This window comes from Sordaria macrospora, chromosome 4 (assembly GCF_033870435.1).
Source record: "Sordaria macrospora chromosome 4, complete sequence".
NCBI classification, from domain to species: domain Eukaryota; kingdom Fungi; phylum Ascomycota; class Sordariomycetes; order Sordariales; family Sordariaceae; genus Sordaria; species Sordaria macrospora.
Genome location: NC_089374.1, coordinates 2,549,372 through 2,574,240, shown reverse-complemented (window position 1 = coordinate 2,574,240; position 24,869 = coordinate 2,549,372). Strand labels below are relative to the sequence as shown.

Genomic DNA, 24,869 nt, shown 5'->3' with positions numbered 1-24,869 from the left:
CACCATTTGACCTTCTCCCCCTCATCCCGTTACGTGCGTTCCTTCCCTTTCAGGCGCAAGCCTTTAACAGTTGGACTGTTAGATCCAGTTGCAAAGACGCGATCCTTCCCTCCAAGATTAGGTTTCGTCTGCTTGATCTCATATACAAAACGTGCTCCTTTTTCCTTACCGCGTTCAAGCGCGTCCGCCGTGCTTGGGAGAATCTTGATGGCTCAAGTGACGTCTGCTTCTGGAGTGTTTGCTACCTCCTACCGACTCTGACACAAAGGGTAGCTCCATCAAAGATAAGCTTACAACGCAGCTAATAAAAACCAGAGCACTATAGACTGGCGTCTCTGGGCTACAAAGACGTGAGGTGCTAATGCCATACGGAGACATGCTGGCGATAGGCAGCAGAACAAATACTGGTCGTGGCTACGTGCAGGAACTTTTGTTACACGACGTTAGTAGCTTGATATAGAGAAAGGGTGACTGGCCCCACAATCCCAACTCACCAAGTCTATACCCAGGAACTCACGAGGTAAAGCCGAGGTCAGGAGGATTGAAGTTTTTTAAGTCAATTCAGCATTAACTATCAGTCTTGTGGGGAGATTTGCTATATGTCTTGAACAAACTTTTGAGTTCAGCTCGCTGAATGTGCGCCAAACCAAAGCTCATTCTCAAGGAAAACGACCAAAGAAACAGGAAAACACCAAAAAACATAACACAACTAGTCCGTTCGCTCCTGAAGCCCACCCTATTGTGCTCAGAAACAACGTTTCAAGTCCTGATATCTAGTACAGAGAAGGGTAATGAAGACAGGGAATGAGGACAGGTCGATACTCGAATAATTAAGGCAAAGGAAAGAACGCGCGAGAATAGGACGAGTAAAATAGACAACGACAACAAAGCCAACAGTGTGTAGTAGAACAAAGGTATCAGAAGCTGGAAAGGAAAATCGAGTAGGAGAGAGATGATGTCTGCCGCCGTACACAACAGCGGCGAGACGTGAAAGGGTTATTATAAAGCGGTAAGGGCGCCGTAGCTAATGAGACAAGGTGAGAAGGAAAAAAACATTCCCACATGGGACCAGCAAACCGTGTTGGTGTTTGCGAGATATTAGAGGCTTGCGCCAGCTTTTGTGCGCGACTTGATCCTCCTCCCTGCCGTTGGGGACCAATGCGAAACCGGATTACCAAACCTGTCCCTCCATCATTGCCCAAATACCACGACCATGCAGACGCGAAATGCCACAGCTACCCCAGAAGAATTATCAAAGGAAACCCTTCAGACCCCCACCCCCTCGCGCCGATGAACCCAGAAGCCATTGGAAAACAGAAATTGGAAAGTCACTCCTGAGCGAGAAGAAGCGACAATAAAATGCTGAAAGCGATGAAAACCGAACAATGACGAGAACCCAGAACCGCTCGAAAAAAGGTATATGCCGGAACCCCTCCCTCACAAACCAGAAATAAGATCGTCAACTTCGTCACAAACTAATACACGCTGTCCTCATCGGCCCCTTGAGATGTCATCGAAGGGGTCGTGACACTGGGGGATGCCTCAATGTCATCTACGTAACCGATGAGGGCTTGCTCATGAAGGCGGAACGAATCGGCCATCACACGGGTAATACTGCAAAAAGTTACGTTAGCCGACAATGATCAAACGGTGGTTCACGAGATTGACTTACCCCCAAACAACGACCTCGCCAAGCATCGAGGCCCAGAGTCGCGCAACGATGGCGCCAAGGTGGCCGTCAATCTTCTCCTGAAGCCCCCTTGTGAACAGCTCTCGCACACGCTTGTACATGACCTGCTCCTCTTCCGTGGCCTGCTCCTCGTCATGTTCCAGACGATAGAGCCAGAGACTGAGGATGATCATGAGATCCATGCCGCACAATGGGTGCTCAATGCTCCAGTTTGTCGGCGAGGTACGAGCCACCCAGCGGACACCAGTGTCGACCGCAGTCTCGATGCAGTCATAGCAAACCTGAATGACCTTGATCATCTCGCCCGAGCGTCTTACCCGATCCCGGGCATTGGACATGGCAGCGGCGACTTCATAGGAGTCGTGGTACCGAAGGGCCTCCTGAACCGTCTTCAAGTCCACCTCCAAGCGAGCACGCGCGTTGCGATACATGGCCTTGGCGTTGAAGATCAAGGGATGACCCGTTTGAGGCGTGTGCAGTGGAGCCGCTACTGTCTCGTGCTCGCAGAACTCTAGAGATTTCTCCCACGTCTCGAGGGCGAGTCTGAGTTTGTACTCGGTCACCACATCCTGCAAAGCCTCGGGGCTCCTCTTATGATACCAAACTTCCAAGAAGAGCGCATTGATCATAACACGCGTTCCAAAAGCGCTATATGTGAGCGTCTCGCCCTGGAAAAGGTTATCGTGGGCGACCATAAATGTCGGGGCAGGAGACGCTTCGAGATGCTTCTGCCAGGCCCCTTCATCAGCAACCTTGACGTTCCAAAGGAACTCGGTGGCTGGGAGCTGCAAGTCCTCGAACTCGTTGAAGTTGATGGCCGGAGTGTGGTTAAATGTGAGGGTAAGAAGACCAAAGAAGATGTACACCGCATAGTAAGTACGCCTACAACCTTCGTCTTCAACCCACTCGGCGCGCGTTGGGGAGCGTCCTTCACGAGCCTCTTGGCGAAGCTTCAGCTCATATCTGTTGCCAGCAACCATGTTGGCGAGAAGGCTCTTGATCGAGCAAGCCCATTCGAGTCCCTTGGGGTCACCACTCCAGCTGGCAAAAATCATGTTGAGAAGAGAGCTCTGCATGGTCCAGAGCGGGCACTTGCGCGAGCTGAAGTTCTCCTTATGTTGAAGGAACTGGTTCACCAAGATCTTGGACCCGATATGAAGCATATAAGCATTCTCCTGATCGAAAGCATACAGAGCTCCGATGGAGAGAAGGGCAAGAAGGAGTGGTGGTGACACTCGGGTGGGCTCAAACGAAGCTGGGTGAAGGAATGGTAGGTGGTGGTGGAACAAGCCGAAATAGGTTGCAAGATATCGGTTGATCGATGGCAAGCTCGGTACGCGAAATCCTTCTGGGAGGGCGTGCTCGGCATCGTGGGCACGGATGTTGTCCAGAATCATGTTCCTCTCCTCATCGCTGTTGATCTGAGGAGGAGGGGGCTTCTGGCCGGCGTGAGCCTGAGTGGCATCTAATGGAGTATGGGTGCGATGCGGCAGGAATGGCGACTGGGGGGTGGGAGTCCCGTTCACTGAAGGCGGGAGCGACGAAAGAGGGAGCCCGGTGATGTGTTGGCCGCCCATGGGGGCCATATGGTTGGGATGTGACGTATCGAAAGATCCAGGACCCGAGATGACCGAGTGCGCCTTCGAATCGTGGGAGATGAAGCTGTCCCACTGGGGAAGACCGAGGGCGGAGTTGGTGAAGGGTACGGAGGGTTCAATAGTCGGAGTGCTGGTTTGCGAAAAGGACATGGCTCCGTTGCCATCGTAAGATGCGCCATTTGCTCGCGCCTGAGAGGTGGCTTTATGTTGAAGGTCAGCAACAAGCATTGCAGCGGTTTCCACATCAAATATACCGTCACTGCTGGCTTCTAACTGCTCAAGAGCTGAAGTGTCGATGTCCATGGGAGTCTTGGCAGGCCCGGTGGCAGGGCGAGGAGCCGCCTTGGGACCACCTCGGCGCTTTCCGTCGCTGTGAAGAGGTATTCCGCCATCTTTGGCGTGGACTGTGCGGTCGTGTCGGAGAAGAAGATCACGTCGTACAAATGTGCTTCTGCACTTGAGACACTTGAATGGTCGCTCCTTGGTATCTGAAGTGTATGTTAGCGCGGCTATTTAGAAACAGGAAGGGAAAGGGACATTTGCTTGAAGGGCAAAGAAACGGATGATCGCTCAAGGAGAAGGGGAGGAAAAGAGAGATCGAACGAAAAGAGGAATCCTACGTGAACGTTCGTGTCGGCTGCGATGTTCGCTCCTGCTGAAAGCCCTGGCACAAAACTGACACTTGTACTTTCTTTCTGGCTGTGTAGCGCCCGGCGCCTTTCGTGGTGTTGGTGTTGATGTTGCCCCTGGTGCTGGTGTGGTCGTCGCAGGTGCCGACGTGGGCGCGACAGCTACGCTTGCGCCTGGCATTTTGTGATGTGGTGGATGTCGGTTCTGGTGATGAAGCTGCCTCGCTACCTCTCGCGGATGACTCGGACTGTGCTGCAACGGGTCGGAACTGGACGGCGACAATTAGGTGTTGGTAGTCGATAGTCCAGTAGATCCTTCACAGAACGATAGTTGAGATCGCCTGACTCCTTCGCTCGCGGCGCTCCCGTAGGACTTAAAGTGTGTCGACGTGACTCTGTGTCGTGAAGCTGCTCATTGGTGATATGATCATGGAACTCGGCGACCGTAGAGGATGGTGAGGGAAGCCCCTGCCAATTGAATTGCAGAGGGGTCGTCTTGCTGTGAGAAGCAGAGACTATTAAATGGTCGTGGTGGTGGATTGCCGACCTCTTGTCGTGGTGGCTAGGTGTCGTGGGTGGTGGTGATGATGATGGGGATGGAAGGTGGGAGGAAAGCTGGAGGGGTTTTGGAAAACGAGAAGAGGGGGAACGGGGTAGAAAAGATGGTTTGCGCAGAGAGGGGGGCAGTTCCACACGCAGTTCCCACGCCCGTTCTCACTGCCTGCAAACTCCGGCTTCCACTGCAGCGCGAGTGCCAGTGAGGTGGACGGAGGTGTGCCAGCCAAAAAAGTGTGCCAGTGCCAGCACCGTGTGCAAACCAGCGAGCCCGGACCGTGTGGGGGATGGTGGCCCTCTCGCACCTGCCCTGCAATTCACCCAGGTCGCCAGGCCTCCTCCTCCCTCAGACGTCGTACCAGTGTGCAGTCACCGCGTTTTAGCACCCAGAACCCCCCGACGCCCGCTACGAAACCGCAGGTGCCAAACATTCGCAATTTTGCAGACTCCCGATTCGGCCTAGCTCGCCTGATCGATAGTGGCCGAAGGTACAGGGTACGGCAGGCGTGTCTCCCACTTCCTCCCTCCCGAGGGGCACTCTACAAATAAATGGGCCGGATTCCTTGGTTTTCTAATTCCAGTAGTTGGGACGGACGGGACAGAGCTAGATAAACACAACAACACTTCTTTCATCTGGTCTTGTAAGTCGCAAGTGAAAATCATCGCAAAGATGTTCGAGGTAAAAGCCAGCAATGCTGAAACACCTGTTTTTTGCGGGCTGCCCACCTTGCCCAGCTGCCCACCTTTCCAGAGCGGTGAGTCTCGCAAACCAAAAAGGTGCGTCACAAGTCTGAGATGACAAAGGCCATTTTCCTTCTTTTTTGTGTGTCTTTGCGCGCTCCCAGCAAAAAGGCGCCGGCTGTGACTGGACAGCTGTCGGCCAAAGTCATGTCTCGAGTACCTCGCCAAGGTGGGGCGGGCTTGACATGTCGACCAGAAAAGGGGAAGGAGGGCCGGGATGCAAGGCGCGGGGCAGGGGCATCTCATAGGCCGCAATGTTTCTTCTGGCACAGCTCTCGCGGACAGCATGGGCGCCATGCCAGTTTGGAGGTACTGGGCCAGCTAACGTGTCGAAGCGTGTTGCTTCGTGTTGCGAGACCCGTCATCAAATTTCTTTGACCACACAGTGCATCCAGAAACCAGTTGGCCAGATACAGATCTGCCCTCCCAAGCCCCTCCCCGGGCAATCTCACGGTTCCTCACCATCCCGCCGCCGCTGAGATGTCCGTCGTTATTTGATGCTGCCATGCCATGCCATGTTGCTTCCGTGGTGCGGTGCGTGGTGCCGGAGTAATGTCTCGAGATGGGACATGCTTGAAGCCTAGGTATTGAACTTGAAGCTGCCGCAGCTTCAGTTATTTCCACTCGCCCTGACTAGCGCCAGCGGGCATTTGTACGTCTTCCCGTCAACCTTTCTAGGGTACATCATGCCGCTTCCCTTTCTATTCAGGGCCAAAGTCAACACTCGGCCATTGGAAGTCCTGCAGGCGCGCGACACCGACGCGGAAAAAAATTGATTGTCAGCGACGGCCCGGTGGAAGACTGGAACGCAAACTTGAATTGCGACACCTCACCACCAAGTTCACCTTACGTACAGGTAGAAATGTCGAACCTTCCGCATCATTTTCAGCAGATCAACTCGGAAACCTGAAATAAGACTCGCATGAAACTTCTTCTCCCACTAACACCCGCCCGACCCGAGCCTCTCTCAGCTTGGGCCCTGGCTCTGGGCTGGGCCCCGCAATCCTACAATCTGTGGTTCGTGGTTGATGAGTTGTCTGGCGTGCTGCAGTCACTGACCGCCACATCGTGATTATGCCAGCTTCAGAAAGGTCAACAAGCCCAGACGAGTGCCCGGGCGTAACGGGCATGCCTCTGTTGTCTTTGTAACAAGCAGGGTACCTAGAGGAGCGGAGGTCTCTTGGGTTACAGAAGCCATTCAAGATGCTAGAAACCAGTGGGTCAGGGCTGTTGTTCCATCGCTGCAGTGTCCCAAACCCAGCATTTGTTGTTGTTTGGGAGAGTTCGAGTTTCGTTGGCATTGGATCAAAGCCGTCCCCAGGCACCGCAAAAAGTGAACAATGGGAGAAGCGTCAATGACGGGATCCATGCCGTGGATATCGACAGTCGACAATTGGATTCGCGGGGCTCCTGCACAACCCACCACTTTACAGAGTTGGAGAAGCGTGTAAGAGGCGCGTGTACCTACCGCGGAAAAGCATCATGATCCATGCCCGTTCCAGTCTCGACCAACGCTGCTTTCCGGGCACCTCTTCTCTGCCAGGGCTTCGGCTTGTAGATGCCTCTCACTGGACGACACGGAACGAGACATCATGGGACAGCTTCTCGACGAACGACTAGCAAGCTGGGGAGCTGTCGTACGCAGGTTCATCAAGGTCGCAACACGTTTTCAAATGTCAGCAACCAAGACAACCCCTGGCTCGCCCTGGTTCAGTTCAATGGTTGACCTGCATGACGGATGCCGCTGCAATGTCTACCTTATCGTTCCATTGTTGCACTGTCGGTGCCATCCTCAAAAGTGAGGCTGGGACAGAAGCAACGAGGAATCCCAGCGTTCCCATCCAATTGCTGGATCGCCGTGCCACATCTCGGACCCCACAACGTGCTCTTCAGCCACTGGCAGGACTGGATATCGATCGATTACCGTGATATCTCGTGATCACAGCTCTGAGAGCCCGGAGGCAATCTACTTTGGGTTCTGTAGTCCTGTGTTGTGTGTGTATGTATACCGAGGAGCAGGCAAAAGCTTCTTTGTCAGCGAGCAGCTTGGCGCTCTGTTTACAAGAATGCACATCGGCTGCCTTCTCAACCTCTGGACTTGTCGAGGCTTGATTCATTATCGTGCCCCCCCGAGACTCGAATTCTGGACCTCGAGCTTTCCCGCCGTCAAGGAGGGGTCAAAAGTATCACACCAAGGTGACCCATGACTACTTTGACAGCTGGTGGGATGGCGGGGGCGACAATCTTAAAAGACAAGACTCCAGTTGCGAGTGGATGTCGTTGAAGAAATTGAGGGGTTCGAGGGGTAGGTTTTCCCGCCGGACAGCGGTGCCCTCGGTTCGTGTCTTCCATGTTCGTGTTCACCTTGTCAGTTTTGACAGTCCGCCAGCCGGGGCCTTGTCCTCTTCTTCCACTTCACCCGGCTTGACCTTGATGGGCGGACGGTGTTTACCGACGGATTCCCCGCTATTTGCAGCGATTGTTGTTCGGTTACCGCAGTGGTCGACAGTGGCACATGACCGACCTTCCTTGGAACCACTTTGTGTGAGATGATGCGATGGCTGACTCGATGCGGCGACAATCAATTGACAAGAGGGCCGGCCCGTGTCGCGACAACGGCGAAAACGGTCATGCTTGCGCAAACAACAGAGGGGTAGGTAGTTGAACGAGCTCCGCTAGCGGTACCCGCGTCACCTATCTCGTCGTTATCTGCCCCGCGTTCTTATCAGATGCACAAGTTGTTCTCTCGCAACAGGCTGGAACAACATTGCACTGCGCGAGGGGTCGAAAACACCAACGACTAATTCAATGATGATGGTCCAAATTGCGGATACCAGAACAGTGTCACGGAGATCCACATCAACACTGTACTGGGCCCTCGGGACAGTCGCATCTACTCCAACACCCAACCAATCGGACACTCCATGAATCCGGACCACTGAAAAGAAAGAAGATGGCCGACAATTTCAGGTCATGGCCATCACTCCTGCGACCAACCTCAGCAGCCATCTTTCATCACAACTATCTACTCAAACATCGCCAATCACAAATGCGTACGAATCTCTTCAAAGTCAAAGTACACGGATTATCCTGACTTCCAAAGCTCTGAATTACAAAAGGAACGAGAAACCACATGGACATTTTCCAATCGTAGGGACATCGACGATCCATCAACCACGCTGTTCGGTTCCACAAGAGTTCCGTGTCTTCCATCAAAACAACACAGAGAAAGAGACACCACAGCGACGCGCATCGTGGAATCCGGACGGCGACCAGGGCAAAAAAGCGACGTCTGTGGATTCGCTCCTCAGCTTCCAAGCGGCAGATCCGACCAAGTAACAGCTTGGCGTGCTTGGCGGCCTGGCTAACGAAATCCCAGCAAATCCGGGGAACATCGCGTTATCGCTCCAAGTTGCACCGCACTTCTCGTCGGCCACAGCACAAGCCTGGAACCGACCTTTCAACTTTGAAGACCACAAGTTGGATCACAGAGGGGTTCATGAGAGGGGCTCACGAGGGGCAAGAGAGGGGCAAGAGGGGTCATCACTCTCATCATCAAAGGGACCATATCACGTTTTACATCCATGGACCGTGAGCCCGTTCAAAGGACCACGAAACCGAAGCGTCACTGACAGCCAGATGAAGAGTCGGTGATGGCTGCACCGCAAGTTCGTCTGTTATAGATTATCCCGCTATGACTGAATCGACGCGGGCCACGGAATCACCAGTGTCGGGTAAGAAACCTTCGAAATTAGCACAAAGCATCTTGCAGCCGACGGCTCCGAAGAAATCCTTCTCTATTGGGATATTTGTTTTCATATGCTGCTTTCAAACTCCGGGATTGCTGCAGGAGTAGCACCGGCTTTTTGGTCGCCGTCCGCCGTTACATTTTCACTCCTCTCTCCCACACACCCCATTTTACCGCTTCGACATTCGCTCTCCATCCATCGCCAGCAATGTGGAACTTAAATCCGGCGGCCTTCTAGCCGGCGTCTTTGGGTGGGTTGCAATCACACGCTGGCTCTGGCTGGGCGTCCGTTGCTCCCTAGCTGCTGTGTCCTCCAATCTTTCCAGATTGACAATGGAACATTCAGCAGCCACCGCAATGATGGACGGTCGACGACAGCGCACACAAATGGCACACTGACAAACAAAAGACGACAAGAAGTTGACAGCGACTTCGTCAAGGAGGGGTACCTGAGGTGACCTGACCTGCCACTACGGGGTAGAGCGCCATGGATGCAACCCCCCAGCAATCAATCCATTCTTCGAAGAACAATTCCATCGGTCCACTGATAAGGTTCCCGAAAACCCAAGACCAAAAGCGCAAGCGCAACATTCCTGTCTCGTCGAGACGACGGAGAAGCTGGTCGGTTCGGGCGTGCAGGGCAGAATGCTGCCAATCCTGTCGACGGGGCAACCATGACCGCGCCAATCGGGGGACCATTTTAACTGCGCTGTGTGGTATTTAGACTGACAGACGGACACAGCAGTGGATAGCAATTCGCGATTTGCAGCAGTGTCTTGGCCTCCTCTCTTTTGCAAGCTTGGTTCACGCGATACCTTATTCTCGGGCGACATGACGGACGTCTTGCCGTCTTGTCGTCTGCCGTTCTGCCTCGGTCAAATTCGGCCGGCTATCAGGATTTCGTTAGGCGCTTCCTCATCATTTGCATTTTCATGCTTTTTGCTAACCAGCAATTACAAGTATTTCCATGCCATGTCTCACAGAATGGAGACTGGACCTCCAGACACGCCTGGCAAACATGAACAAACTTCTTAATTTATCATATATACTTACGCCCGCCCGTTCGTACGATTTCGGGATGGGTAGACTTTGGACAAGTCATTTGACAAACAACGCTATTTTCCATGCGCCAGAAATGATATTTCAGTAGTCTTTTGTTTTTCAACAATATCTTGACCACCAAAAGTTCAGCAGCTATCCATCCCTCTACTTTATCAACATGTAGCACGATGCGAACGCAGTAACAGTGCAGCATTCAACACCTACACTAAAACCTCGCTGCTCGCTTCATCTCGGGCTGCGTTCGCGAACGCACAAGACAAAGCCCCACCACCAACCCGCACGAGTTCCGATGCCACTCAGAGGGGTGTCAGAACTCAGACGAGCACACCCCTCTACCAGAAAAGAAACCTGAACCGAAAATGGCCATGAACCAGGCCCATGAGCCAATCCTCGTTTCTCTTCTCTTCGAGTGGAGGTGAGACCGGGGGTGGTTTCCGGGGAGCTCAAACTCACAGAGAACGAATGCAAAGACAGACGGACAGACAGACATTGGATCCGCAAGCTTGGGATGAGAGACCCCTGCCCGCCCGCTGGGCTAGGCCGACCAAGCTAAAGCACGTTAGGATAACTTCGAAAAAAGGGGTCCCTGGACGTCGATTGGCTTGTCATAAAGTTCTGGGACAGAAGGAAGGGCTTGGCGCCAGGAACAGACAAGTTCGTCGATTTGTTCGTTTGGTTTCGTCTTCGTCGTTGCGCTCTTCGAGATGTGTTTCTGTCTTTGTGTGTTTACAACAGGCGCATTTTCGAAATGTGGACACCGCGCGACGAACGTTGGATATCCGCGAAACGAAGCGTACAATATCATTCCTATATCGCCCAATATCACAAAAAAAAAGGCCTTGGGTGATCAAGCCAGTTATAGGTAAGAAGGGGCATCCCCCAATGCACTTGCCGCCGCATGCTCATCGGCATTCAGCTCACCAAGACGACAGGACAAGACACTCGACAGCAACGCACCTGAAAATACCCCTTTTACATGCATTGGCATTCGTCTGTGCATGTCTGTAAGTCTTACAGCGCGCATTGACACCGTCATTTTACTTCTCCGACTTTACTGCTATGCTTTCTGCTATGCTTTCTGCTATGCTATGCAATGTCATGTCATGCTTTCCATCCCACCATCCATCCTCTCATTCATCCCACCCAGGGTCCTTTTCTAACTTTTTGTTTCTTCTTTGCTGCATTTCTCCTCATCCTCTTGTTGGCAACGTCATCCTGCGTTTTTGGACCAGCTCGCAGATTCGGGGTACGAAGAGAAAAAATAAATCTTGAACCGCAAATTTATGGCAGACAGCCAGAGCGTGTGCACCTCACAGCCGGCAACGGATATCGCGTTTACGAGACGACACATCGTTATCTCCGTTACCATTACCGTTACCAGCTTGCTCGGCCACCCCTCCTTCCACCCCCCGGACACTGACCCCTCCTGCTGCTGCTATGTTTTCTCGTCTGGCCCCGCCCTGTCCTTCGGGCCCGCCCTTCTCCTTCCCCTGACCCGGCCCGCCGGTCGTGATTCAGGAATTGCCCGAGATGGAACACGAGAGGATCCACGTTGCAAATACCTACTCCGTCCGTAGGGCTTGAAAACCCCTTCGTTGCTTCCACCGTCCTTCTTTTTCCACTTCTTTTTTTTTTTTTTTTTTTTTTTCTTCTTTTCTTCTATTGCATACTTGCATACCTATACATTGTCGGACTACCAGCCTAACCGGTGGGAATAAGACCAGACGGGATGAATGGTCGAACGATGGAATGGAGCTGTGGAAGAGCCGGTGGATAGAACCGTGGATGAACGGATGGAGAGATGGACAGTGAAAGGCTGGATGGACTCTTGGAGATCTCCGGCGAAGAGTTTTTCTATCCCGGGGTCTTTTTCTGTAGTTCCACCCTATTTAGTCCTTGATGGGTGTTTTCAAGGTTGTGCTTGTCTCGTTTTTCGCGTTCATAATTTGATTGTTTCCTCAATGTAGGGCAGCGATGGGCGAGTTGTCGGTCAGCTCGCCCTCTGAAATAGACTATCTACTGACTACCTGTGGTACAGTCTTCAGAAGTGTCAGGAGCTGGTAGAAGGAGTGACGAGAGAAGGAAAGTCCCCCAAAATTGCATGACTCTCTCATGGATCTTATGAATTATATAAGCTACGGTGGTGGGTGGTAAGCAACTATCTCTTGATGGCTTTGCAGAAGTAACCTCTGATACATCAAATGACTTTTGAGTGTCTACTCAGTCTACTCACAAAGACAGGGCCAGACCCGACGAGGCAGGCTAGGGATAACGAGATTGATTTCACCGGGGATATTCCAGGCAGGGCTTTTCAATTTCGCATCTTGGAGATTTTCATCTTGTGTCGGAGTCGATACCGTGGAACCGTCAAGGGAACCTCTGGACTGAGTGGAGGGAGACGGGAGTGAAACAACCCCGTGTTAGTGAGTGGAAGGGGTGTTTCTTTCCAGACTGGCGGCTGGTGGCTAGTACACAAGATGGAAGGAGCGATGGAAAGGCAACTACATGTAGGAAAGACGAAGTAGTGCAACTGTTTGTTCGCCCCTGCCCTCCTGCTCCCCCTTATAAGCAGAGGGAAGGAGGTACAGAGTGTTGCCCCGCCTGGAAGACACCGTTTCAAGTTGGAAGCAACCTCAACGTACCTTCTGAAGCAGTCATCTGGATGTCTTGCTGCGGTCTAACTAACTGTCGGTTCAGCTGGTGTTTCTGCCAATGGCCTAGAGCCAGGTTCTCAAGGCCCAAGCGATGATGTCTGGCACAATTTATCTGTTACCCTCTGGAGAACGTCATCCACCGCTGAGTTGTCATATGGACACTGATATGTATAGTTCTTGGAGGCGAATGCGTTGCAGATGAGCTGACACCAATGAATGGAACTCTCGTAGTTAGTTTCACCTACGTAGCCTAAGGGGAGGCATCAAACCAAACCTCCAGGTCACGCAGCTTGACATCATCATTATATACCACTGGCCTTCAGTTAACACTTCAGCTAGCCAAGACATTGAATTAAAAGTGGCAAAATGATACCGCTACCCATAATCCCGTTATTATCAAAGCAGTGGTTATGCGTTCAGCGATTGGTGATCCTGATGAGAAGGAAAATGTTATTGTAACGTTTCATGTGCTCCTTTCTATATCCTCATTGTTAGTTAGTACCTTCAGCTCCTTTTGTCTGTTCTTATAATTGCACATTTGTCGGAGAAACAAAAGTGAGAATGAGATAATAAAGGGAAATAAGATGAGAACATGATGATCATAACAGACAGCGTCTTTGGGACCTGCTCTACCATCGTCAATAAGCACAACATAAGGTATTTAGATCGTGAACCAAACGGATGTCAACTACCGACAAAACTTGGGAGTTCAAGCTTGCTGTACTTCCAAACGACAACAAGACAGCGTGCAAACATCAAAGAAAAAGAGTGAGTACAACAATTATAAACGGCATGTAAGAAAGCCAAGGTCATTGTTCTATCACGACATCACGTCTTTAGTATCCTTCGTTTTTCTCTACAGACTTTGATTGTCAAGCGTTCGTGGAGTGCCAAGTCAAGAACACGACCTTTTCCCCTTGCAAGTAATGGCTCAAAAACACCAAACATTGCAGAAACATACTAGGTAGGTCTATCAGAGCGTGTAAGGGTCTATTCTTTAAGTTTGTAATTTTACTATCTTCGAGAGCTTAGTTAGTGCCTGCGTGCATCTTGTTTGCTAGATAGATAGGTAGTCGTACGTATGAAGCCATTCCTGCTGCTGCTTACCACTTCCCAGGAAGAATAGGTATCATAGGTAGTGTTTTCCGTTCCTCGTTGTCCAAGGGGTTCATTTACGACATCCCGTAAACTCGTCCTTACCTACCTAACGTATACTTCCGAATAACCGCCACTGGCTCTAATCAACGTATGAGGCAACTCGGCTGTATCCAAGGTCACGTCAACCATATCTAAGAGTTCAATATCTTTTCTCACCAAGTGTTCGCCCGACATCAAGTTCAAACTGAGGTTATTGACTCCTGAATACGACTGGAACTCCGTCCGTAACACGACCCATCAGCTTCCCTCCCCCCTTTCCCTTCCTGCCTGAAACTACCCAACTCTGACTAAGCTCATGTAGCACAAAACCTGCTTGTCCCTTCGCTCCTTCTCAGCCTCAGCCTCAACGAGCTTATTAATTCTCTATATACGTGTAACCCGACAATACTTACCATCCTTACCCGTGTCGTCTTGTCCAAAACACGATATAACACTGATAATCATCATTGTGTAAGGTACTTGTACTCAGAGAGGTATTTGAAAGGCTTAGATACGACCGGATCGAATTACCGGTCCGAGTGAGTAATTAAGTGAGTGAGTGAATAAGTGAGTGAGTGAGAGTGCTGTGTTCTTACCCGTAGGAGTCCGTAGGAGCCGTCTGTAAATGAATGAATGACGGGCCTGAACTGGAACTCATCGGTGAGTCGTCGACCTATGGGTTCATAGCCTTTTGGTAGTTACGTGATACTTACTTCTTAGGATGGTCTAAATGAGGCTTCTCATCCGAGGCTCTATCGTTTCAGATGCTAATAGTCTTGGATCGGAAACTACGTACCTCCTGCGACACCCACAACCCACATGGCGTCCGTCTCATGTAGCAGGTAGTCTTGGCTCTTGATTACAATCTGTGCCGCCCACCACTCTTGGACAACAGTCTTTCTCGAAGCCTGGAAACCGCCGATAGCCGTAACTTTCTTCTTTTTAAGTAAAGCGCCAGATGCAATCTTATCGTTTCGGCTTCGGGGGGCATGCATACCAAAAAGACACCATGGTACACGGGAACATGACATGGCATCCACCGCATCGTGACAGACGCCAGGAACTTTCCTAGTCCCGGTCCCAGTACTTGCTTCCGCTGACATATCCGCCAACTACCCTAGGCGTGGTTTGTGATCTCGACGACTGGCTTTTCCTTGTCATGCCGAGCCGTGAGAGCGGCCCTGCTACCGGGCCGATGTCTGGGGTCCCACGTTTCCTCATCACGAAATGCTTTGGATCATCATCCTCGGGTCCCTTGTCAACGGGATGTCTGTTGCTGCTGGATGGGGATGCCACGAGGTGGACTACATCTACCTAGCCTAGTGTCATCTCCCTCTCCGTCTGGGCACGTCTGGGCAGGGTGCTGAGTAATTCCCGCGACACTGGGTCTGGGTCCGTCACGACCAGCAGGGCCTTAGCAACCTGTTGTGTCTCATCATGAACTTCATGTGGGGGGCCTTGGCGGAAGGAAGAGAAAAAGCCTCAACTAGAGGGGTGTTTCGAGGGCAGTATAGGGCGTGGGAGGTGATGGGAAGGAACCGAACGTTCCTAGGTTCTGCCCGTGGACCTCTTGGTTGAATTTGGTGACCTGCCTGATCAGAATGAGAGATCTGGTGATCAAGTTTCGAGGGCGGCTTATTATCGACAAAACACATTGATGGGCTTTGTGGGCTTCCTAATAATCAAGTAGTTGTCTTCGAGTTGAGGCGCAGTCTTTTAGTTGCGATATATTTTGTGGGGGTGGGGGGCTCTTCATCTCCGAACGTCATCCGTCCCTTTGTCTTTACATGTTCAGGGGTGGGAGGATGAGAGTGTGTACATTACATAGCTACCTAGTACCATAACATCTCGGTCTCAAGCATGAGCCTAGCTTTCGGTAAAGTGACCGGTGAAGGACAACGGGGGGGAGAAGGCATCCAGATTAGGAGACCTTGCCCGGCTGACAAGCTCAATGCGTGTAACGGTTCAGACGATGGCAGAGACGGATCGAGCAATGGCGTGCAACAGGGCAAATTAAGGGACGGTAGCTTACCGTACCCGTGGGGCTTCCACGCCTTGGACGGGTGTTGCAGGGCGCTTCCATCTGGTGCATGTCCGGGCTTGTTTCCAGAAGGCGTGGAAGCACGGTGGAAGAGCTGTGGAAGGGAAGACCCCTCGATGCGGCCGGAGCTTGTCTCTTTGCGGCTTGGACTGCTGGATTGTGTTCGGTCGGATTTTGAGCCAAGGTGATGCGAGGAGAGTGCGAGCGGCTCTCAGCGGGGGCCTCTATCGGATGACCCGGTGGGGGGTTCATGGGCTCTTCAGCTCGTCTTCCAGAGAAGAAGAAAAGAAAGCAAAAAGCCTGCCGCGCGGAGCCGTGGACTAAGTATTCGATAGCAACGAGAATAAGAATCCTAACGCTTGGACCCGCGTGGTGTTGCAATAGTTTGGATGGTCCGTGGTTTAGATGACTCGAGATGAGATGAACCAGTCCACTGCAAGCCATGTCATTGTCCATTGTCACGGTGGTGCCCGTGCCGCCGTGATTGTAATGGAATGGTAATTGGGTTGCCAGACTACCGGGAACCATGCCGCGTGTCATGGTTGATGATGGTGAAGAGGAGGAGAATGCAACATGTCGAAGCATTTCTCTCGCTGTTAGGTATTCTCCAGCTGAGGTGCCCCTCTTAAGTACTCTTCAGCGAGGTTGTAGTGAGAGAAGCCTGTAAAGTGCTACTATACGAAACCGGCAACCGCAACGAAAACATTTGCGGTTTCCGATCGTTTCCTGCGGGTTTTTGAACTGGAAAGCCGAAGTCGAATCTTCATTCCGGGATGTTGACTTTGGAAAACAATATTTTATGATCCATGGAAAAGCCGACTGTTGTTTTATTTTGCAGAAATTAGCATCTGGATAAAGCATGGCATCGCATTTTAAGCGAACCGAAGAGTCCAGCAGTCCAGTTGGTGATTTCTCAAGACGGAAAGAACACAGTGTCTCCGCGGCAGCTCACCAACTGTACGCCATCGTCTTGGCTCCTCAGCTCCCCGTCTTCGAGACTGGAGTCACTCATGTCCAAACAAGGTACCTTTCTCCGTGTGCGAGGACGTCCCAGGTACCTCGACGATTTGATTGACTGCCCGCCCGACTGCAGCACCGAGTGACTTGCATGGTGGGGGCCGTGCTTCCCTTTCTGGGGGTAGCTGCCATTTTGGCTTGCAAAAGAGGCTGCCAATCACTGCCCTCACCAAACGTTAGCATTTCTTTGTCACCAATGGGATGTGTACGGCCAACAAAAGAGACTTGTCAGAAGTGGCATTCTCCAGTTGCGGAATGATGCAGTGGGGGAGCTCAACCTGCTGAACTGCTACTGCTGTTCGGAAGTAAAGAGACAGCAGGTAGGTACCTTACTGAGCAAGTAGAAGTACGACAACAAAAAGCCAATGGAAGCCTCGAGGGGATGAGGACGGAACGAGCAATGCGTGACTTCCCTCCCATTCTTCTTGAACGAGGCTCGTGCGAGGGGAGGGCTTGGAGGGAAAGTGGAAGCCGAAAGGGTCCATACTCTGATGGATCCCACATCCAGGCCACCCCTTACCTTACCAATCAGCTCAAGAGCACGAAGTGAGCACGAGCCAATCAAAGGCCCAGAACCGTTAAAGAGCGGGAAAGAGGGACTCGCAAAGAGTGAGGACCCTCAGTCCCTCCCACAGTGGAGGACTTGGGTCCAGTCTGGAGGTGCCCAGTGCTCCCTACGAGTCTACGACTGTCCATTCGTCCTACCACACGCACTGCAGTGCGAGGCCATCCACTCTCTGCTCCCGCTCTTCTTGACTTCCTTCCCTTCTCAAAAAGAGACGCCCCCCGCCCAATGCATTTCACCTAGGCAGTCTTTCAGTTCTGCTCCAACCGAACAACGTCGTCGAGCATACCTCCAGGTTTTCCGACTTGCTGGTTCTTCATTGAACTCTCAGCCCAAATCGGATGCCGGGGAAGTGACGAGACGATTCGACCACTCATCCACTCAGGTTCGACAGCACTGCCAGAAACCGCCCCCTGGACGCTCGCGACCCGGCCACGCACGCGGGCACGGAGAGACATCATATCGAGTCATCGCCATCCAAACTCGACAAACATCCAACGGGCAATCTCAAGAGCAACCTAGCCTCGACCGACCCCCTTCTGCTGCATTCCGATCCCGCAAACTACACGAGAAGAACAGAGAAAGACTCGGAAGACAAGGACGTGTCGCGACCGACAGGAATTCGGACCACCGTCATCATCACGCCGGTTATACTTTATATGTTCCATATCAGCCCTTTCTCTCGCTAGACTCTTTATTCTTCGAGCCATCCAGCCCTTTCAAAAGACCACCACACACCAAGTAGCGGTCGGCGAATCGACGTCCGTGTTGCCTCACTTTCTTACCACTCCTTACCCGCCGACGCCTCAGCCTTCCAACCACTCAGATCGTCTGTCGCGACAACTGTTCTTTCGATTGCCTCTAGCGCCCACTAAACCTTTGGACCACCCTTCAGGTTCCAATCTAATTCCCGCCGACATCAGACTTTTTAAAATAGGGGATAAGGCCTATCGGCTCGATACGCAATCGCATTTGTTCCTCATCAGCATCTCACCTACGGCGACATAGCTAGCGCACCTTGGACGCTCGACTCCTGCACAGTTTACTGTACATCACCTGCCTGCACCACCCGAGGCTCAGCGACCGGAACATGATCTTCGACCCTTAACATTCCACACCATCGCTTGCTTCTATCCGTTACCACGACACTCTCAATATGCTAATGACACAGACCCCTGTGTCGCTACTTCAGGGTCAGAATACCGCCAGTTCCTACAATACCCAGTCGCAGAAGGCAACCTACGATCGACGCGACCCCGCTGCCACCCACCTAAGCAACGCGACGACTCTGGTCGATCCCAACGACTCCTCGTTCTATTTTGCGACCGAGTCTGTTTCCCCCATGAATGGCGTTGTAGGCACGGTGCCCGCGGGCACGACGTATGTCCGCGCGCTGTACGATTACGAGGCGGACGACAGGACCAGTCTTAGCTTCCACGAGGGCGACATAATCCAGGTTATCACACAGCTCGAAAGTGGTTGGTGGGATGGTGTTATCAACGGTGTCAGAGGGTGGTTTCCCAGTAATTATTGCGAAGTAATTCCTAGTCCCGATGAAGCTCCCGGCGAGATCGAGGATAACGCCACCCCCGAGCAACTAGTAGAGGAAGAGGCCGAAGACCATGATGTCTACCAGGAAAGCTTCGACGGGGATGATGCGTCGGACCGCGATGATGACCCCGACTCTCTTCCCATCAAGGGCACCGATGGCGATCGATCCAGGGCTGATTTCTGGATCCCTCAAGCCACCCCTGACGGCCGCTTATTCTACTACAACACCATGACCGGCGAAAGCAGTAATGAATTACCTCTAGAGTCGCCTGCATCGATTAACGAGACCGGTCCCCGCGACCGCATGAATGTGACGATACCCGAAAGGACCAGACCGCCTCCCGAGATGATGGCACGCGGCTTGACCCAGGATGAAGAGGACGAAGACGATATCACCTCAGCTTCAGAAGTTGAGGGCGAAGCTTTCATGAATGCATCCAGAGGATCACTCGTAAGTCTACAAGACCTGATTACACCCGCCTTTTATAGGATGATGACGGGCTCACTCCAATACAGCCCAAGAACCGCCGCTTCTACGATGGCGTCTCCCCTTCCACGTCCATGGACTCTATTAACGGACAGCCCTCCGGCAATAAGGGCCGCAACGATACGTATTCGAACGGTACCCATCATCCAGGGCCCTTGACATCCACGACGGCATTCACTAGCGCGACTTTCAGCCTCCCCACCGCCGCTACGATCCCTCGATCCTTCTTTGACGACGGTACTATGCAACCTCTCACTTGGAGTCGATTGGTTGCCAATATGAAGAAGGCAATTGATCGGTATCGAGAGGCCATCAAGAACAACCATCGGTCCGAGTACGTTGCACGCGCCGAAGACATCTCCGACCATTTGCGCCTTCTTCTGGCGGCTGGTTCGGGGACAACCGACAACCACTCCGGCCAACCTTCCATCATTTCGACCAACAAGGCGCTATACCCTCATTTCCGAGACATGATGTCCAAATTTTCCAAGCTGGTGATTTCTTCGCACATTGCCGCTGCCGATTGGCCCAACGCCGAGTCTGTCCAAAAGTGTCTGCAGGAGGCTGATGGCGTCCTGATGGGAGTTTACAGCTATGTCGAAGTTGCTAGGCAGCAGAGGGGTGAAGACATTCCTCGGCTGTTCCCTGGGTTCGTAATTGGGTCCAACTCTGGCGGGAGCTGGCAAACCAATGGCCTCGGCCCTCACGACCCCATTACTTCCAATTTCCTCGATGACGAAGAGGGTGTAGTGGAGCCCACTGCTATTCTCGACAACAAACTGCTGGAAAGGCTGGATGAGCTGAAGCGTATGCTGGTTTCCAGCATTCGCGAACTGGACAAGAGTTTGGTTGTCACGGATAAGGTGGTGACTCCTTTCAGGCACGAAGTTATCGGCAACAACATCTGCGCTGCCGGTGGCAAGGTCGTGGACATGTTCAAGCCATGGATTGCCATGATTGAGTCTATTGACCTTTCCTGCCTTGGTAGCAACGGGTTCCAGCAGCCGCAGCTCCTTGATTTCGCGACAAACAAGCAAAGTTTGTATGACAACATATCCGACCTGGTGCTTGGCTGCCAGGCCGTCGCTGGCCCGCTCGCCGACGAATGGTCCGAGATTCGGGGCCATGCCTTGGAAGAGAGGCTAGACTATGTTCGTCAGTGTGCTCGGGCATTGGAGACCAACTCCTCGCACATTGGCTTCTCCCTCCAACTACTCTCAGAGCAAGTCCAGATGGTCTTGCAGCAACAGGCAGAGGCTCGTGCACGTGAACCTGTTCAACGAGCACCGCTTAACAGAGGTGATTCGTTGCCATATGAGCGGCACATGAGGACTGACTCTGCCTTCTTGAGACCGGTATTGATGAGTTCAGCATCATTCTCAGAGGGCGACCCTACTGCTCCTTCATTCCAGCGGAAGGGTGACCCGTCAAAGATGAAGAAATTCTTCGGAGAGGATCCCACCCCGATCCAGCCTGTGGATGACACGCCCGAGTTCTTGCGTCTGGATTACGAAGCCGATATATCTTATGATCAAAAGGTGCAGCCGCCCGTCGTCAAGGGTGGTACTCTCCTCGCTTTGGTGGAGCAGCTTACCCGCCACGACAAGCTTGATTCGAACTTCAACAACACCTTCCTGTTGACGTACAAGTCCTTTACTTCGGCTCGCGAACTGTTCGAGCTACTCGTAAAGAGATTCGGCATCCAACCACCCGAGGGCCTTACTCATGCTCAGTTTGAGCAGTGGCGTGACAGCAAGCAGAAGCTTATCCGCTTCCGAGTGGTCAACATTCTCAAGAACTGGTTTGATAACTTCTGGATGGAAGATCAGAGTGATGAGACAAAAGAGCTAATCCGCGATGTCTACAACTTCGCCAATGACACAGTGAAGTCGACAGAGACACCAGGCTCTAAAGGCTTGATCACCGTCCTGGACCAGCGACTGAGCGGCAAGGAAGTCAACGTTCGTCGCATGATCCAGACGGTCAATCAGAATACCCCTGCGCCAATCATGCCAAAGAATATGAAGAAGCTCAAGTTTCTGGATATCGATGTCACTGAATTTGCTCGTCAACTCACCATTATCGAGTCGCGTCTGTACGGCAAGATCAAGTCTACAGAATGTCTCAACAAGACGTGGCAGAAGAAGGTTGCCGAAGGGGAGCCAGAACCAGCACCCAATGTCAAGGCCCTTATTCTGCACTCTAACCAGATGACCAACTGGGTGGCAGAAATGATTTTGGCGCAGACCGATGTTAGGAAGCGTGTTGTCGTCATAAAGCACTTTGTTGCCGTCGCCGATAAGTGCCGGGCTCTCAACAATTTCTCCACGCTTACGTCGATCATTTCAGCATTGGGAACCGCTCCCATTGCCCGCTTGAAGAGAACATGGGATCAAATCCCTCAACGTGTCCTTGCGACACTCGAAACCATGAGAAAGCTCATGGCCAGTACTAAGAACTTTGGTGAATACAGAGAGGCGTTACATCTATCCAACCCTCCATGCATTCCATTCTTTGGTAAGAACCCTAGCGAGCCCCCATTTTCTGCTTGAATGCTAACATGAGCTACCTTTCAGGCGTGTACCTTACGGATCTTACCTTCATTGAAGATGGTATCCCTTCTATTCTGAAGAAGACGAACCAGATCAACTTTGCAAAGCGGGCGAAGACCGCAGACGTTATCGGAGATATCCAGCAATATCAAAACGTCGCATACTCGCTACAGCCAGTATCCGAACTCCAGGACTATATTTTGTCCAATATGCAGGCCGCCGGAGACGTGCACGAGATGTACGACAAGAGCTTGCAAATCGAGCCCCGTGAGAGGGAAGATGAGAAGATCGTCAGGTACGTAGAGCCAAAATCACGCCAGGTGGCTGTGAATGGGGGTGCCTTTTTCTTGGTGAGGTGATGAAAGGAGGACGGCATGGGCACGCAATCTTGGCCGGGCTCGTACTTTCTCCGGACATCACTGAACTTGGCTTGCACTCCTAGCTTTGTCGTTTCCTACGCCCCTTTGTGGCCCTGGATTCAACCGGGCCGACACGTTCACCCCTTTGCATTGTTTTTGCGCGGATCGTTAACGCTTTTTGGTTTTGCGTTACAGAGTTTTGGCCGAGTCTGGGTTCCTATGATCCAAACAACCTCCCACGCATCTTGCGTTCGACGCCGAGCCATTTTCACGTCGATTGATTTTGTCGAAAATACCACAGCGGGAAACGCTCCGATTAGCTGTCTTCCTTACGAGCCGCGCTACAGAGTACCTCACGCCAGCCAAGCCGCTCTGTCATTTATATTATACCCATCACGAGGTAAACTCTTTGTCTAAACATAATGTGACCGTGCAGTTGTGGGCATCTTTCAAGACCTAAGATGCCCGGGGAACAAGCCCATCTTCCAAACACTCGGGTCGTGGAACATCGAAGTTGGGATTAGTTCGTTACTTTATGGTAACGTACTGGACGCCTTTGGATGACAGGGGAGGTCATTCAGTGCGATCACAATGCGTCAACGAGGATCATCAACACCGCTGGAACTTGATCGACGCAGGAAGCCGGGTGCCTCTGAAGCAACACACGCCTGTGGAAGGCCAAGTTTAAGAGAAGAATCCGAGGAAGAGCCTACGCTTTCTGTTCTCTTTAATGAAGCAAGAGGGGTAGTCGACTTGTTCGTGGGGTGGACTGAGATAAAGGTCATTGGCTGACTCGGATGAGGAACGCAAACGCAGCCGGCTGTCCACTGCAGAAGAACGATACCACGAGATGAAGTCTAGGATGAGCACATGGGTTCTGAGATGGGATATATATATCTAAACGCTATTTGTCTCGATGTAAAAGACGAGAAGAGAAGAGAGGGACATAGATGTACTTGGGGTACTCTTTGGTTGTCAGAAGATTTCGTGTCGAAAGAGCATCACTCTAAGCAATTATATGGGGGGGAAACATTATATGGAACGGCAAGGTGTGTACACCATTACTTACCATTACACATATCATATCGTATGGGTTAGGCTCAATGGATCTATGGATGGGGTGGAATGCTAAGGTTCAACAAAGACATTTTTTCTCTGATGGGTTACTGCAAGCCTTATTCAAGCGTGGTGATGTTGGTATTGATACAAGTAAGGCGTTGTGCATCTTTGTTTACTTGTGAAAGGGGGACTTGCACACTGATGTTTAGACTCCTTACAATTGCGGAACCAAACACGCCCATCCAGCACTCTCACAAAATCCTACCTAGATCTAGCTTGAGCATCGAAACCAAAAGAAGATGCAATCTGTTCTTTCACACACACCTGTTCACACCGGACCGGTGAGCATCACCTCCAAAAAGTGCGCAGAGGCACATGTCCCCGTATCTCGGACACTTTTCCCTCTCCCCACCTTACGATACATATGTATGTCTCCTCCATGTTGCCGAGACCGAGGCCCAGTCAGGCCCAGACCTTGATGACTCCGAATGGCCCCCCCCCCCCCCCCCGGCCCCCGCCTTATGCCTTAGAGGTACCCTGTCCCCTGTCCTTGTTCTCCGCATTTCCCCGGATTTTCCAGCAACTTGTTCTCTTCCGACTACACGCCCATCCACCCCCCTTTTTTCTTTTTTTTTCTTTTTTACATCTTGCTTTCCTCTTTGGTTGGGTGCGTGGAACAGACGATTTGGATACCTGATGTTGTTGGCTTGTTACTACATAACGCCCCATCACCGAAGGTCGTAATGGGGAGTGTTTACATATATCATGAAACTATTTCAATAGTGCAGGCGGAATGGTCACCTACATGGGACGGAGGTTGCCGTCATTAGTAGTGGTTTCCGGGAACCTACTACTGGCGGTAGGGCGTAGCGTTTGGGATTGTTAAGAGTCCCGTCTTAAGTTAGGTTATTCAGGATCATGCTAGGCTAGACACTGTGCTTTTAGTGTTCGGTATTGGGTGGGCATGGATGCTTTCTTTACCTTCTCTTCTTCAATGTAGTGTATAAACCAAAGGACAAGAAACGCATTTTAGATATCTTTGCCCTATGTAAGTAACATGCGATACATATCAGGATGTTATTCTATTGAAATTTTTCCCATGTGGAGAGTGCATGCTTGCTGTTGGTTCTGTTCATAAGTCTGTGTATGTTCTACAGTTTTCCATCTACCATGCATGACGATGAGTTGAAATCGTTCGTTAGCCAGTAAGTAAATACGTAGAGGTAGAGTTCTCCCCCCCTCCCCTTTTTTTTTCTCTCTTTATCATCATGATGCGCTTCTGCTACGCGCTACCCATACGCCCCATTGAATATCATGACCTGCGTAAAGTTACAGTACTACACAAACTCACCTATGAGTAACAATTGACCCTCAAGAGACCGTCTCATCTGCCTCTTTATCTCTCCGTTATTCTCCTCCTCTTC

General features: G+C 51.7%; 2 protein-coding genes across 2 annotated transcripts; one reads left to right on the top strand and one right to left on the bottom strand.

The window, feature by feature from the left end:
• Positions 1-522: 522 nt before the first annotated feature.
• SMAC4_05337 (uncharacterized protein) lies at positions 523-4,666 on the bottom strand. The gene is made up of 3 exons (XM_066090270.1): positions 3,909-4,666; positions 1,673-3,776; positions 523-1,614 (listed from the first exon to the last, which is right to left on the bottom strand). The coding sequence occupies exons 1-3, from the start codon at positions 4,096-4,098 to the stop codon at positions 1,476-1,478; spliced, it is 2,433 nt and encodes an 810-aa protein (XP_065946848.1). The 5' UTR covers positions 4,099-4,666; the 3' UTR covers positions 523-1,475.
• A 12,983-nt stretch (positions 4,667-17,649) lies between these two features.
• Positions 17,650-23,860, top strand: SMAC4_05336 (uncharacterized protein). Its single transcript, XM_003346393.2, has 3 exons — positions 17,650-19,439; positions 19,505-21,992; positions 22,052-23,860. Exons 1-3 carry the CDS (start codon positions 18,594-18,596, stop codon positions 22,384-22,386), a joined length of 3,669 nt encoding a protein of 1,222 aa, XP_003346441.1. The 5' UTR covers positions 17,650-18,593; the 3' UTR covers positions 22,387-23,860.
• The last annotated feature ends 1,009 nt before the right edge of the window (positions 23,861-24,869 follow it).